The following is a 16,455-nucleotide window of genomic DNA, read 5'->3' on the forward strand; positions in this document are numbered from 1 at the left end:
GCGCTGGACTATCTCGGACTGGACTAGCTTCAAGGACTAAGCTGGACTGGCTTAGACTAGACTAAGCTGGACTAACTTAGTGAAGCGTTTGGTGCAGTGTTGGACTAAGAAGCTGGATAATAACAAATTCTAATATTATATTATTTAATATATAAATTATTAATATTTTATTATGATCTAGGTGACCGAAGATGACGAAGAGTCTATCGAGAATGGTTGTTGAGCATGACGAGGACGAGAGAGGATAGTCTTAGCTAGTCCCATGGTTATTGGGCGGTCTCGCTAAGACCACTTAGTGAAGGGTTTTGTCCATACTAGTCCCCTTTAGTCTCATTAATGTTAGTCCCAGCATTGAACAAACACAGTATTGGACTACCAGCTAATCCAGTCCAGTCTAGTTTAGTCCCACTTAATAAGAGCAAACAAACGCCCCCCTCAAGTATTCTAGAAGTCAAAAATATTTTCTCTAAAACTCAATCATTTTAAAAGGAAGTCCAAACCAGTGATCGATCAAAACAACTGAAGTAAATCACCCGAGATACAAGAGCAAGTATGTGTCAACTGTCAATTGCATTTCTGTATTTTTATTTCCCAGGTAATTTCATAGGGCCTATAACAATCACCGAAAATAAAAATACAAAAAACCCAAATCAGAAATCAGTATTTATGTGTAAAAGAATAAAAACCCAAAATCAATAATAATGTTTAAACTCTTGTTGAAGAGCGTCTTCAAGCCAGACTTTGGACTCGTCCATAAGCTCAGGACTCAATCTAAACATGAGAACGCAGAACTCCATCTGATTGAGAGCGCCATCGCCGTCGAAATCACCTTCGTCCAACATGGACCGTAGATCGTCGTCGCTCAGATCCTGCAACCCCAGAAGAGCAGAGTTCCTCTTGAGACTCTCGAAGGTGATGACCCCCTTGTTGGAATCCATTAACAAATTGAATCCATTACAGAGCTCGCCTATTAAACCGTCCCCACCAAGCTTGTCGGCCATGGTGGGTAACAAATCTTGGAAACTGGATTGTGGGGTTTGCTGGGAAGCCATTGACAATTTGGAGGAGAGAGAGAGAGAGAGATGATGATGATGAGTGAGTGAGTGAAAGGGTATGTTTGTTGGTGGGGAAAGAGATAAGTGGGAGAGTTTATAAAGGAAGAGGGTGGGGGTGGCAGGGTTTTCCAAGAAAGAGAGACCATGCGAGACAACTCAGTTACAGATAATGGGGAGTCAGTCGGTCTGTTTTGTTGAAGCTGCCATTGGGTTTCTGAGAAGGTGATGACGAGGGGTAGGATTGTCAAAGCGCGTTTAAGGAGCGGATGAGTGGACTGATGGTCTTTGGTCAAGAGGAAGGTGCTCAAGGGTAAATGCGTCAACGTAGTAAGTTAAAGAAAGAACTTAGACTAATTTTTTTTTCTTAAATTAACTTTTTTTATAAAAAAAAAAATTATGTAGACCATCGTAATTTAATTTTATGAATATTTTAATTTAAAAATATTTAAATTCCGATAAATACACATGACAATTAATAAATATATAAATATATTTTTTTACTGTTAGATTTGATTATATTCGATCTAAGCCATTGGATTCAATAAATATATAAATATAAAACTAAAAAAAAACATTTGATCTTGGACTGTTGGATTAGTCAACGGTCCAATTACCACAGTCGTTGGATGAAGAAAAGTAGCCATTGGCTACAGACAACTTCTGACAAGCCGAGGGACACGCCCACGTGGGTAAGGTTCGCCTCGGCTGCATCTCTGCGAGTCTACGCGTGGAGCAAGTCGGGTTGGGCATCTGGCCTTCACAGCCCAGGTTTCAGTCACACAGGCTGGGGTCCACTCCAATTTGTGGCCTAAACTTGGGCTGGTATTTGACCCCCAGATCAGTTTTAGGTTTTAGGTTAATTTTAAGCCATGGGTTGGAGAGTGGGTCTTAATACCCTTGCGGAAGTCGCCGACGAATTTATATATGGTATTATATAGTCTCCAACGCCTGTGAATATCCAATGTGGCGTTTCTATTCATACGCTCTTTGTTTAAACTCTCGTCCCTGTATTATTGTAATAGTTTCGAATTTTCTCTCATCTTTTTTCCTTTCATATAGTAAAAATTAAATTAAATTATATATATATAGTCCCAACAATTAATCATAAAACTAGAAACCTTAGATATTGAGTATACCAAGATGGAAGGATTTGAGTGAACCGTTTGGTTAAGAGTAGTGACTTTCTGTGAAATCCCATCGTTGGATTTCACTATTTAAAATTACGTATCTCGTATTTCGTATTCATATTCGTAGTTTCGACGCTTTCATATTTACAGCGTATATTTTTTTTCAATAAGTAAAAGGACAAAATTACCCCTATTGTATTAAACGGAATTCTTCATGGACGTATTTGATCCTTTCATGATTTTCTAAATTTCTTTACATATTTGGATAGTACTCGTCGATACGAACGCGTAGGCGCAAACAGAATATAATTTAGAGTTATAACGAAGAAGTTATAAATGAGCAAAGGAAAGGGCGAAATGATCATTTGACCATTATCTGGAAGGCTCCAAATTTTCTCGAGCAAGGATCTGTGAAGCCACGTGTATGGCTATGATGGAAAAGAAATGAGAGAAAATGAGGATGTGGCTAATCAGAAAAGGGAGGAAGAGAGAGGAAAGAGAAGTGACCAATGGGGGAAAAAAGAAAGGAGGGGAAGGGAAACAAGCAAGAGGCATGGAATCACCCCAACCCATTACACCTGCAACCCGACACGATTTCGGTGACTTTTCCCGATGGTTTTCCGTCCATTTTCGGCATTTTACAACCTTCCACCCCTACCAAACACCTACCCAACCTCCCCTCTTTGATTTCCACCAAAAACCATAGTCAATTTGGCTCCAATTCTTGGAAATCGAACCCAGGAATTTGATGGGTGTACGGCGGTGATCCACCCATTTCCGAAAGGTTTTCTGTCAACCATCACCACCCTCAAGTGTCTTTGGAGTCCAGGAACAAAGTCCAATCAACATTGGAGATGATGGAGTTGGGTTTGACGTCGAATTGAATTGCACTCAATTTCTAGGGTTCAGACGAATCAATGAGGCTTTCAGGCATTTCCCGGGCAAATTGGACTTCGGCCCAGGTATTAAAGTTGTTCTCATTTGATAATTTTTAGAGTAGATGAAATTTTTTAGCAAGTCTAGGAGGCGGCGCATGGTGGCGGCGCGGGTGCCGAGACCCGATATGCCCATCCAAGGCCAAATTTGATGCCCCAATTCCATATTTGACATCCATTTAGTGAAATCCCGATGTTTTAATATAGTTTCATAGTTGATTGCTTAGTTGGCCATCACTTGATAATAATATGAATTGACGATCCAACCGTTGGATCGACATAGAACTTTAATACGTAATATTTGAGGACAATAGGAACTTAGGGATTAGGAATTTGATGTACGGATATTCCCAAATTGGATTTCTAAGTTTGTAAAATCAAATGTTGACCACCACTTAATCTTAGCAATTGGCGGAGATCCAACCGATGGATCATAATGAAGTTTTAGTATGTTGTTCTAGAAGCATAATGCGGACTTTAGGAAGTTACGAATCAGAAATCCGATGTGGGGATCTTCTGGATCAAATTACGTAAGGTTGTGGACCCTACCATTGACTGATGGTCGACTTTTGATCAACATGTCTCGAAACGTTCTAAATACTAAAATTAGTACTGTTAGATACTAAGGGAAGTCTAGTGGGCCTATTGGATAATGAGTGACTTTAAGATATGTAATATGGTTATTACCTTGATTTCGTATTTAGTATCCTTTGTGAATATTATTTGATTTTATAATGTGACTATTGAAATGTGATTGGTCATTGATCTAAGTTTATTAAACGTCATTTGACTCTTGTATTGACGATATTTGTGAAATGTGATCTGAAGCGCTTGTTGAATTGTTCCATGAAAAGTAATTTGACGTGCATAATTGAAATGTGATTTAAATTGCATGATTGGCCTAATGTGATGAAATGTGAGGGCTACTAGTGGACCATGAACCCATTGTCATGGGGTTTGTTGCTTCGAGACTTATTTCACATATCGTATCATTATTTCATTTCTCATTTCGTTGAGCCGTTTTAATTATGTACCTTGTGCTTTGTTCCATTTCTTGTTTCGTTGAGCTTTTGTATTTTGAGTACTTGTTTCATCTTGTTCTTCGAGTGTTGCTATATTCCTTGGACTTCCGCTCGGTTCCGTTGAGTAATCCAGAATTGGGTTTCCGTTGGGGTTTCCTTGAGTGGTCTAGGTCCCTGCTCTGTTTGGATTCCGTTGAATGGTCTGGAATTTCTCGTGATCCACGATTCCGTTGAATGGTCCAAAATCGTATCCAACTTGGATTTCATTGAGTGGTTCGATATGCATTATACTCCGCAATTCCGTTGAGTGGTCCGGAATTGTATCCACTCAGATTCTGTTGAGAGGTCCAGAATCCCTTTTACTCCCCGATTCCGTTGAGTGGTCCGGAACCCCCTTTGGTGTCTTGGTTCCGTTGAGTGGTCTGGAACCTGATGTTGATTGATTTCGTTAAATGGTCCGAAATCGCATCATTTGACTTGTTGGTTCCTTGGATTTGATTTCATCTTCAAAGATGTAGGTTTCGGCCGAACTATGTCGCTCTAACCCTGCATTTCGGTGTATGGTATATGTTATTGATTGATGTGATTGTGGAATGATGTTGGTTGTGGTTGTTGTCATTATGATTAGACTCATTGACCAATATGGCTAGAAATTTATGTTGCGCTTAGTCGAATGTTCCTCGAGATGTTGCATGCCTGTTGTGTGATATTTTGTTGAGACACATGGATTTATGTGGTGATTGTTCGAGTGTAGTGAATGACAAACTATGAATGGCTTGATCCCTATTTAGGGTAGGTAGGCAATCTAACAACAAGGTTAGATGCAACCACAAAGTGTACGAAAAATTATTACGCAATTGGACCTTGAGTTGTGCTTTGCACATATTCCAGAGGCGGGGTATGTTAGATATACATGTAATTGGTGATGTCACGTGTCGATCCTAGACGTATGTCGGGATCGAGGCGTGACACTTTCATACTTCCAATTTATTTTCATCACTGTTCTAAAAATATCAAGCTGCATTAGTTGCTGGTCACAACCCCAATTTATTCCTAGGCATTTGAAAATTAAGAAAGTACGCCTAGACCTGCTTAGGAATCCGCCTAGCTTACCTAGGTGCCCGTCTAGTGCGTCTAAACTCGCTTAGGCACTCACCTAGATCGCGACTCTCACTTAGACAAAAAATCGTTAACTTTTATTTTGCACTTTAAGTTTTCAATAAATGTAAGAAAGTTATTGAATACATGGATGAACGCTTATTATATGATTGTTTCTCGGTGTTTTCAATATGTTTTAATATTTTATAACTATATATCATTTTATTTTGCAATTTATGTATCTCACTACAATTATATATGTTTTTTAAGTATAAATAGACACTTCTTTTTATAATAATATAATAAATTTACTTAAATCCGTATAGTCCGCCTAAGCCCCGCCTAGCCACCTAGGCGCAAGGCCCCAATCCACCGCCCGACTAACATCGAGCTTCTTTTAGAACCTTAAGGTAGTAAACTGAGATTTACCCTATAATAAATTTACTTAAATTCGCCTAGTCCGCCTAAGTCCCCGCCTACCCGGCTAAGTGCTAGACCCTAGCCCAGCTCCCGACTAACGTCTAACATCTTTTAGAACCTTACTTCTCATAAGTCATAGCACTCTTCTCTTGTTTTTGTCTAGCTTCTTTTTTTTTTTTTTTTTTTTTCAATTCAATCCTAAAGGTTAAAGAAACTATAAAGGTGCAAAAGGAAACAATGAAAAGTGAAAACCAATTGATCTATTTTTTATTTTTTATTTATTTATTAAAAAGTATGTTAAAGCCCAAGCCCACCCATTTTTAAGCCAAGACCACTCCAAGTCAAGAGCTGGACTTTCCTTACACCAGCCTCTTCACTTCCATATGATTCCCCAAGACGAACATGCAAGCACCTCCAACTTATTGCATCACTCTCAACTCTTGATTAGATGTGTCTTTTGTGTTTGTATAAGAAATTCACCCCTACTTTCGACGTTTAGTATGTTTTGAAAATTTGAAAGAAACAATGAAAACTCTGCTGCATTTTTATGGAAAAAAAAATAGGTTCACAGTTCAAATGCTAAATCATGTCTCTGTCTCTGATGATGGCTTACTGATCATCCAAACCATCATATTATTATCTTCTTAGTTGATGGTCCTTTGTGGCTTATGGATGTATTGCTAAGGATTTTGTTAGTTGTATAACATTGGTACAGTGAAATGATGCTATATTTATGGCTAAAGCATTTTCAAAGGAGTAGTTCATTGGCCTCTCCTTAAAACTACAAAAAAAATTGACTCAGTCTTAATGTTGAAAATATTTTGCGAATTTGAACAAATTATCACTTGTTTATTGTAGGCCTCGATGCCTAATGAATGAGATATTGAACTCCAGTGCATAAGAGAGCTCCATTATGCTCATCTAATGTTGATCTTAGGGGTTTGTAGAGTTGGAGTCTAGTAGCGTTCTATTCTACTTGTAAGTGAAAGTTTTCAAATTCGGCTGACATGAACGACACATATGATTATCCTAACTTGAAAGAAGTCACTAATGAACATAACCACGACTATCTTCTGTGAACTGGCACAATATATACTTGGTCCAACATCGATTGGTAATGGATTTTTTTTAAGTTCCAATGCTGGTTAGGATGACATAATAGGGGAAAGAAAAAGGCAGATTGTGTAGGCTTGTTGGGATGTCATTTCGTGTCTTCATGTATGCAGTCAAACACTCTCAACTGATAAATCAATCCAGTTTTCTCTGCACATGGAAATTGACTAGCTACCATTTCTGTTCATGTTCATACAAGTTAAGGTGGCTTTTGGATTAGAAATTATTTTCGAACTAGTCAGAAAACCATTTCTGATCAATGTTCATACAAGTGAAGGTGGCTTTTGGATCAGAAATTATTTTCGAACGAGTCAGAAAACATGGAGATTGACTACCTAGTATTTCTGTTTAATGTTTTCTTTTTCTATTTTTTGTTGGAAATTTTTTATTTTTCTTTAAATTGAGTTTGTAATGCTTTAAAACAGTTTATTATTATTATTATTATTATTATTATTATTATTATTATTATTATTATTATTTTACATTTGGGAATGATATGGCAATAAGTAAGGCCTGTTTTTGCCGTATTAGGGATTTAACAGATTTTAACTAACATAAAATAAAGTGAATAAAATTTTGAGTTTTAGAGGACAAAGTGACACGATTTAAGTTTCGGGACAAAGTGGGTTGAAGTTGAGTTTCAATGGTGGTTTATGATGATTGTGCGTTATTCGGGAAATAATAATTAATTTGAAAATACATTAGATGTTTTTTTTTTTGTACATTTCTCAATCTACCTCCCCTTGCACTGAGGCCAATCTCTCTCCCTCTCTAAGTAATCTAAGCATTGATCTATTAGTTCCGAACACTTGCTTTCGTTCCATAGTAACCATGCTTGGTTTCAGTTGCAAAATTATATATCTTTATGTTGGAAAATATTAGTACTTTAGGTATTATATTATTTGGGTTTTCTTATAAGTTTAGTTTGGGCCTAGTTTGTTAGTATTAGGGTTAAGTATGTTCGCTATAAATATAATTAGGGGTGGGCACGGGCCGGGCCCAAATTTGAAGGAACCAGACCGGACCTATTTGTAAAACAAAGGGACAAGGTGGGGCGGGTTTTGGATTTTTCAAAATGGGATCTGGACCTAACCCAGCCCATTGCAACGGGCCAGTTCCTACAGGTCCCCACAGGTCCAAATCTTCACTCATGCCTAAGTTTGGTCTTCGTCATCCTGTTTGTTCCCCTCCCCAATGTCTTCGTCATCCTGTTGTTTTTAGATCTAGTTGGTGACTCTCTTCGAAGAGTGGGTTAATGAGTCAGACTTCTCAGCCAAATAGTGTTCGCATATCATCTTCGTCATCTGCCATTAACCATAAGACAAGATGGTTTCTTCATCAGATTATGAACACAAAGCATTTCCTTCATAACAAAATCCAGTGACTCAACTGATTTTGGTCTTATCAACATAAGACTACATGGGCTATAAGGAAAGAGAATCACCTTCAAAATCATCAAAATCGAAGTCAATCTCATCCTCATCCTCTTCATCGGACCCTTCAGTGGCTGGAGTTGCACCTTTCTATGGAGGGAGAAAAAGCAAGCAAAATGGAAAAGTGACGGGGAAAGTGCAAGGAAAAAGAAGGGAATAGAGAGCCAATAAAGAAAGAAAATGAGCTCATTTTTTAGGTTTGTGGAGACAGAGAAAAGAGACAACCAAAGGAGACAGAAAATGAGCTTTTGAGATGGGTGTGTCAGAGATTGAACGGCTGAGAATTGGGAGAAAAGTCTAGATTACCACACCAAATATCTGATAATTTTGTGAGAATTGGGAGAAACGGGTCCAACCGGGGCCTTGTTTCTTAAGGCTTTTGCAGCCGCCCTGTCCCAATAATTTTGTGAAACCACCCTGGCCCACCTCGTTTGTCTTTACAAATTTTAAACCCGCCCTGTACTCATCCTGCAGGCCTAAGGCCTGTTTGCTCACCCCTAAAATAATGTTTCGTATCTCTGAAGAATAAGTTAGACACAATGTAGTCTCTTGGGGTATAGAGTCGTCATGCTAATCTTTCTTTATGTTAATAAAATCATATTAGTTTAAAGTTACTTTGTTCATTCATTAGTTACGCACTGTGATATTCAACTTGCTATCAGAGCAGGTTTCGTCATTCGAGATTTAATCTGCTTATGTTCATATTGTCTGTTTGTTGTCATTAGGCTTTTGTTTAAATAATAATAAAAAATAATAATAATATTGTGATGTATAAGTCCTGCCACCGTAGCCTCGTCGCACCGGAGTCGATGCCTAGAGTTTGAAGATTGACCAGCCTGCACTTGCATCTGCCTGAACAATACCCACCATCATTTGCTCATCAGATCATCACCACACTGCTTTCGCATCCACCACCACTGCTACTCGACAACCACTTGTTTGACGAAGCCCAAACCCCAAAAACAAACAACTCGAATCGAGTTCGTCTTTGATCTGACTTAACCACTACTGATGTACCTTGGCCGCTGCTGCTACTCTACATCACTTTTACTATCCGCACCCAGGTCTATACCCACTGCCATCTTCCATAAACCCCTCTGCTTGAAGAAACTACCGCTGCTCCTGCACCCATCATCCATGTCACACCGGAGAAGAAGGAATGCTTTGGTTGATTTAGAAATAAAAAAGAAGAAATAGAAAATATAAAGTAGGAAAAGAAAACAGAAAAATAGAAAAGGTAAAAATTGGGTTTGGACCCCACGATTTGTTGGGCTGTTGTGATTCTTTTAAAGGCTTTTTTGGGCCTTGTTGATTGAAGCTCCTATAGGGCTTGGTTGGTTTTGAGGCCTACACGAGTTGTTGGCCTTTTTAGAGTTGTTTTGTGACCGTCCCTCAAGTGCTTGGACTTGTGACCACTTGAGTGATAAGACTTTGTTTTTGTTCGTTGCTATAATTGAGATATGGAAATCTCGTCCGTTTAGTGACAGGTTCTTTCCATACTCTCAACACTGGCCAGTATGAATCAAAATCAGTTTGCCAGCCAGAATCAAAATGCCTGAATCGAAACCAATTCACTGGTTTGCCAGTTCGCCAGTTCAGTCAAGTCAAGTCAAGTCCAGTCAAGTCAAGTTTGTATGCTTGCTAGTCCGCCTAACAGAGCCAGTCCACATCTGCTTATTTGCAAACCCATGTCATATACCACCATGAGTTTGACGGAGGGTGTTGGAAAATATTAGTATTTTAGGTATTATATTGTTTGGGTTTTCTTACAAGTTTAGTTTGGGTCTAGCCTGTTAGTATTAGGGTTAGGTTTGTTCGCTATAAATATAAAGTTTCATATCTCTGAAGAATAAGTTAGACACAATGTAGTTTCTTGGGTTATGGAGTCGTCATGCCAATCTTTCTTTACGTCAATAAAATCATATTAGTTTATAGTTACTTTGTTTGTTTGTTACTTGCGCACTCTGATATTCAATACACATGGAAAACTATAGTTTGTACAGGCTCAACATTTGGAAAACACACATTAGTATGTAATGCTTACATGTCCAAGAACATTGTGATTGTGGATGGTGAAACCCTCTGTTCTTTCTGCCACTTATTATCTCCAACAAAAGAACACCGAAACTAAACACATCAGATTTCACCGAAAACTTCCCATCAATTACGTACTTATGAGACATATATCCGTTGCACGTAAACAACACAACGTTAGTAGTTTATAACTAGAAATGAAGAAATTCATGACATGTGTTGGTATAATTCACTATGTCCCAATTATGTGTTTTGTATTTGCTTCAGTGTGATTGCGTCCGAAAATCCTTGCTATGCCAAAGTCAGATATTTTGGGGTTCAACTCATTGTCAAGTAAGATATTCTTAGTCTGGAATCTTGGTGGAGGTAGAGAAGTCCTCGTGCGATTCCCATGATAATGTCTAATTGCTTTTCCCAGTTTAACAACACCTTTCTATTTTGATCTGCAAAAGTCTTCCACCATATTTAATTAAATTGGATGACACAAACAGAGCTTAAATAGAACGGAATAAATATTAACAATTCTGGAAGATATAGGGCAGAATCTCAGACCGAAAATGAAGCAGTCCAAGCTATTGTTGGGCATGTACTCATAAATCTGCATCCATTCATCTCCTTCGATGCAGCAGCCCAAAAGTTTAACAAGATCCCATTGTTGAAGATTGGCTATCATCGTAACTTCGTTTTTAAACTCTTCCGTTCCTTGGCCAGAATCTTTTGAGAGTCTCTTTACAGCTACGAATTCTTCTTGGGTTAAGTTGGCTTGAATATTAAGTATAGTCTATTAGCTTAAATTCGTAGCCAACATCGTAAAGTATTGCATTGTTACCTTGTAAACTGGACCAAAACCACGCTCTCCTAGTTTGTTTGTGTGGGAAAAGTGATTGGTGGCGGCTGCAATTGTATCAAAATCAAACAGTGGCAACTCCAAGTTCTCCTGTCTGTCTCCTGAAGCTGTAAAATGAAAAAACAGAAAGAAAACAAAGGGAAGAATGTAAAGGACACATAAATATTCAAATAGTCTTTTTGTCAATGCATTAGAGTTCCTCTGGCGGAGAAGCGTCACAGGATATGAACATGATAATTTTCATATATTCTTTCAGGGCACAATGCATTGAAGCATCTCTTTTCAATAATGTGTCGATAAATATAACAGCAGGGAGCATCTGCATGTTTTACCTCTTTTATTTCTTCTCTTCAGAATTATACACCAGGAATAGCCCAAACCCAGAAAAAGTAGCAAACAAACCACTGATATGACTGAAGGGAGTACTACTTTTTTATCCTTCTTCTGACTCGTTTTCCCTGAAGATCATACAAGATGTAAACGTTAAACCACACATTTTCAATTTTCTGATTTTAGCACTTCTTCATGTGTTTAGGCCTTAAATTGAAGCATAACAAAGTTGCCCGATTTTGACCTGTTCAATTTGTTCCCTGCAACATCCAATTCAAAAGAAATGGATCTTGCTCTTGATCAATATTAGGAGCTAACATTAATGAAGCAAAGTATTGACTTACCTAGCTCTGAAAATGGTCTATATATCTTGCTCTTGATCACTATCTTCTTCAACGAACTCGCGCAGATCAATTAGGTCGCCAAACCACATCAGACAGCGATTGCCTTCATTTTTGATATCTGAGTTAGCATAAGGCATACAAGAACAATTCTTTAAGCACTCTGCCTTGCATTCATTGGTGCTAGTTCTATTATTGACCCAAAAATCCAACTGGTCCAGAAGTTTCACTTTTTCAATTTTCGGAAACCTTTCTCCCTTTGGACAATTCAGTGGTGTCTCCCTCCCGCACCGACGTGTCCAATAAGCACCCCCCATTCGCTGGTTGATGTCGGAAAAAACTCCGGCAAGCACTGACGAATGGGTGATTTGTTAATCTTGCAAATGCCATTTGCTCCACACTGTACATAATTATTGCATGCATCATTCTGTAAAGTATACACAACAGCCCATTCAGTGCTTCCTTTATTGACAAGTAACCGCTGGATCTCGCCCGATACAGTAAGCTTTAACCTTGCGATGGTAGAATTATTGGCAACCTCATTTGCATAGTATAACTCATTGGAATTGTACACATAAATTGGATTCACAACCATTCTTAACGTGTGGAATTTGGTTTCAAATTTATTTTCGTATATTATGTTTGAGATTACAACCAACACACTTTTGTAGAAGCAGCAAAGGAAACAACAAATAGACAACATCCCTTAAATTAAGGGATATTACACCAAGAAGTCAACTATAATCTAGAGTTGTCGAAAAACTAAGGAACATTACTTGACTGCTCAAAGATGAGTAGAAACTCTTACTCAAAACTCTTAGTATTTAAATCACAAAGCTTTGTGCATATAATAAAAACCTTTCATATTATCAATCACACTGTAAAGATCATCCATGCAAACAATGAATTAAAACTAAGGTCGTTTAGTCAATCTATTCTAGCAAATATATAGACGGTTTGTAATGCTTTTACCAATTCTGTTCATTTGTTTTTATACAGTTCGATGACTAAACAACCTTAGTTTTAATTGATTTTTGCATAGCGGATCTTTATAGGGTGATTTATATTATGAACGATTCTGATTATAAACACGAAGTTCTATAAATTGGTAATGAACAATTTTGAGTAGGAGTTCCTACTCATCCTTTGAGTAGCCAAGTATTATTCAAAACTAAGCCCTAGAGACCCTAAAGTCTACAGAAAGCATTTAAGGGAAAAACGCCACCCTAGAACAAAGCTAAGCTACGTTGGCTATGTATGCTACATGATGCTCAACATGGCTACATATGTTGCATGATGTTCAACACTTCCCCTCAAGCTGGATCCAAAGGATTAATGGATCCAAGCTTGTCAAAGAGACTTAAAAAATGAGTGGCTGCTAAAGCCTTGGTAAACAAGCCTGCCAATGATCATGACTTCAAGTGAAAACTGTGTGAATAACCTTGGACTGGACTTGAGCCCTCACATAGTGACAATCCACTTTGATATGTTTGGTGCGCTCATGAAAAACTGGGTTTGATGCAATATGCATCGTAGCCTGATTGTCACACATGAGAGGTATGGACGCAATGTTCAGGAACCCCAACTTAAGAAGAAGACTCTTGAGCCAAATAAGCTCATAGGCTGTTGAAGCCATTACCCTATACTTAGCTTTAGCACTGGATCAAGCGATAACTTGTTGTTTCTTGCTTTTCCATGTGACAAGGTTTCCACCAATAAAAGTACAATAGCCAGTGGTTGACTTTCGATCAAGGGCATTGCCAGCCCAATCCGCTTCGGTGTAGCCTTGAATAAGGGTGGAACCATTATTTTGCATCACAATACCATGCCCAACAAACCCTTTAAGATATATGAGAATTCTCTTAACAACATGAAGATGTTTAACGATTGGTGCACACATGAATTGGCTAACTAAACTCACAACAAAGATAATATATGGCCAAGTAATTGTAAGATAAATGAGCTTACCAACTAATCGTTGGTAGTAACTAACATTACTCAAAGCATCACCTTCCATATCCATCTTAAGCTTGCAATCCAATGGAGTATTGGTAGGCTTGCAATCAAGCATCTCAGCTTCTTGAAGAAGATCCAAGATGTATTTTCATTGATTTAAAAACAATCCCTTGTGTAATGTAGCCATCTCAATGCCTAGGAAATACTTCAACTGGCCAAGGTCTTTGATGGCAATTTTTTTTATGAAAATACTGCTTAAGACAAGTGATTTCATCCATTTTGTCACCAATGATGATAAGATCATTAACATATATTAGAACTACCAATCTTCCTACTGACCCATGTCGAATGAAGATAGATAAGTTGGCATTTCTCTTTGAGAACCTACCTCTCTAAGAATGAGCTTAACTTGGCGTACCATGCTCGGGGAGACTGTTTCAAGCCATTGATGGCTTTGTGAAGCTTACACACAAGACCATCATAAGATGCTTGAGGATGTCCAGGAGGCAATTTCATGTATACCTCTTCTTCAAGTTCCCTATGAAGGAAGGCATTTTTTACATCCATTTAAGACAAGGACCACCCTTGATTTACAGCCATTAAGAGTAGTACACGAACAATGTTCATCTTTGCCACACAAGCAAAGGTCTCCTTATAATTTACCCTATATGTTTGGGTAAAGACGCGAGCCACCAATTGTGATTTATGTCTCTCAACGGTTCCATTAGAATGAAATTTGAGTTTGTAAAGCCATTGGCTTCCAACTGCCTTTTTTCCAGGAGGAAGCTGAACGATACTCGAAGTATTGTTTTTACTTAAAGCATGTAACTCTTCATCCATGGCCCATCATCATTCACGCTAAAGAGTGGCTTCTTGAAAGGTTTTAAGCTTAGTGTGGCTTGAGATAGAGCTAAGAAAATGTTGATGAGAGGTAGAGAAACGATGGTATGCAACAGAATCAGTGATAAGATGCTTGACAGTATATGTGACATAATCAAGCAATTTAGGTGGGGGTTGACGTGCCCTAGGAAGGTTCATTCTTATTGAAGGCATGTATGTCTCTTAAGAATTCAGCGAAGGTGATGTAGCATTGTCACAAGATTATGGCGTCGTGCTATCAAAAGAATGGACATATTGAGGTGATTGTTGCTAGGAAGCAGGTGTAAGATCATGGTTTGTGCCAACAAGCTCAGAATCCATGCCAACATAGGAGTGGGGTAAGGGAAAAAGATCATCCCAAGTTTCCCCCTCAAATGAACCAGTGCATTTCTTGTTGAAAAAAGGAATGGTTTCTTCGAACTTATGAGTAGCATGATTAAAGCACTTATATCCCCTTTGTGTTGAAGAATATCCCAAAAACATGCACTTGATTGACCAGGGATTTAACTTATCATGTTATGGAGCTTGAATATGCACAAAACACGTACATCCAAAAACCCTTAAATGTGACAAGTCTATGGAACAGTTTTTTAAGACTTTATATGGGGATTTTAATCCAAAACTCGACTAGGAAGTCTATTAATCAAATAAGTGGTAGTGAGAACTCCTTGAGACCAAAACTTCTTGGGAATATTTGTATGAAGCATGATTGAACGTGTCTTCTCAAGAAGATCCTTATTTTTTCTCTCAGCTACCCCATTTTGTACCAACACAAACAGTTTGATGAAAAATGCCATGTGTGCTCAAATATTGTGACATGATGTTAGATATATATTCGGTGCCATTATCCGATCTTAAGGTTAGAATCAAAATGGTTGGTAACATGATTATTAAAATCCTTGAACATGGTAACAATCTCACTTCTGAATTTTAAGAGATATAGCAAAGTAATTGTTGTAAAATCATGAACAAATGTCACAAAATACTTATAACCATCAAATGATTCATTAATTGGACACCAAACATCTGAATGTATAATTTCAAAAGGTATACTAGCCCTAGACAAAGAGGAATTAAATGGTAGTCTAGCAAACTTGGAGAAATTGCAAGTGTCACTCTTGATATTAGTATGACTTAAACTGGGTAAAAGTTTCAAACAAAACAGGTTGGGAAGGATGGGCTAGGCGTTGATGCCACAAAATGGAATCCTGAGGATGACTTGGACTTGTACTTGTACTAACTTGAAGGCTTTTTATTGAGATAACTTCATTGGCATGTAGTAAAGGCCATTTAGAAAGAAACCTTCACCAACCATCTTCCCGATAACTATATCCTGAAAAAATCACATTATGAGGTGAGAAAATAGCAAGGCAACTGAGACTTGGGAAGACATTTTTTGCAAATCATGCAAGTTTGTAGGTTGATTACACATATGATCAATGGCACTATAATTTATTATCCAACAGTCACACAAAAGGTTGTTATTTAGAGTAGTAGAAAAGGCATTTAAGATGCCTAGAGAGTCTTCATGTGTGATGTTCTCTACCTCTGCTAAAAAAACCAACAAACTTCCCCAGGAGTGCAGTGTGATGCTTAGCTCCAGTTCTCACTATCTCTTCACTCTGACCTTTCCAGTTCTTATGTTGAAGATAAAATGCAAAATCATTTATCAGTGCAGTGGGATTTGACGTGAAATCCAGCATTCCACTAGTGTGAGTTTGGACTGTATGGTTTGTGGAAGAGGTTGCTACAAGGTTGGCTACGTGGCTACCTTTGTACGCAGGTCCTAGAGTTACCTTGAAGAATCCCTTGCCATTCTTGTTGAACTTGGGTTTCAACTCGAGATGGAGTACCCAACTCCGATC

General features: G+C 38.1%; 1 protein-coding gene and 1 long non-coding RNA gene across 2 annotated transcripts; both read right to left on the reverse strand.

Moving 5' to 3' along the window:
* Positions 1-551: 551 nt before the first annotated feature.
* LOC103454393 (calcium-binding protein KRP1-like) lies at positions 552-1,242 on the reverse strand. Its single transcript, XM_008393991.4, has one exon. The coding sequence runs from the start codon at positions 1,050-1,052 to the stop codon at positions 693-695; it is 360 nt and encodes a 119-aa protein (XP_008392213.1). The 5' UTR covers positions 1,053-1,242; the 3' UTR covers positions 552-692.
* An 8,968-nt stretch (positions 1,243-10,210) lies between these two features.
* On the reverse strand, positions 10,211-12,371 carry LOC139189650 (uncharacterized). The gene is made up of 3 exons (XR_011573477.1): positions 11,759-12,371; positions 11,417-11,542; positions 10,211-11,191 (listed from the first exon to the last, which is right to left on the reverse strand). It is a non-coding gene; the product is annotated as an uncharacterized lncRNA (long non-coding RNA).
* Between the last annotated feature and the right edge of the window lie 4,084 nt (positions 12,372-16,455).

The sequence above is a fragment of the Malus domestica genome, chromosome 11 (assembly GCF_042453785.1).
Source record: "Malus domestica chromosome 11, GDT2T_hap1".
Lineage (NCBI taxonomy): Eukaryota > Viridiplantae > Streptophyta > Magnoliopsida > Rosales > Rosaceae > Malus > Malus domestica.

Bases quoted from the DNA above. Each gene is read 5' to 3' on its own strand.
- LOC103454393 (XM_008393991.4), bottom strand. From the start codon at position 1,052: ATGGCTTCCCAGCAAACCCCACAATCCAGTTTCCAAGATTTGTTACCC.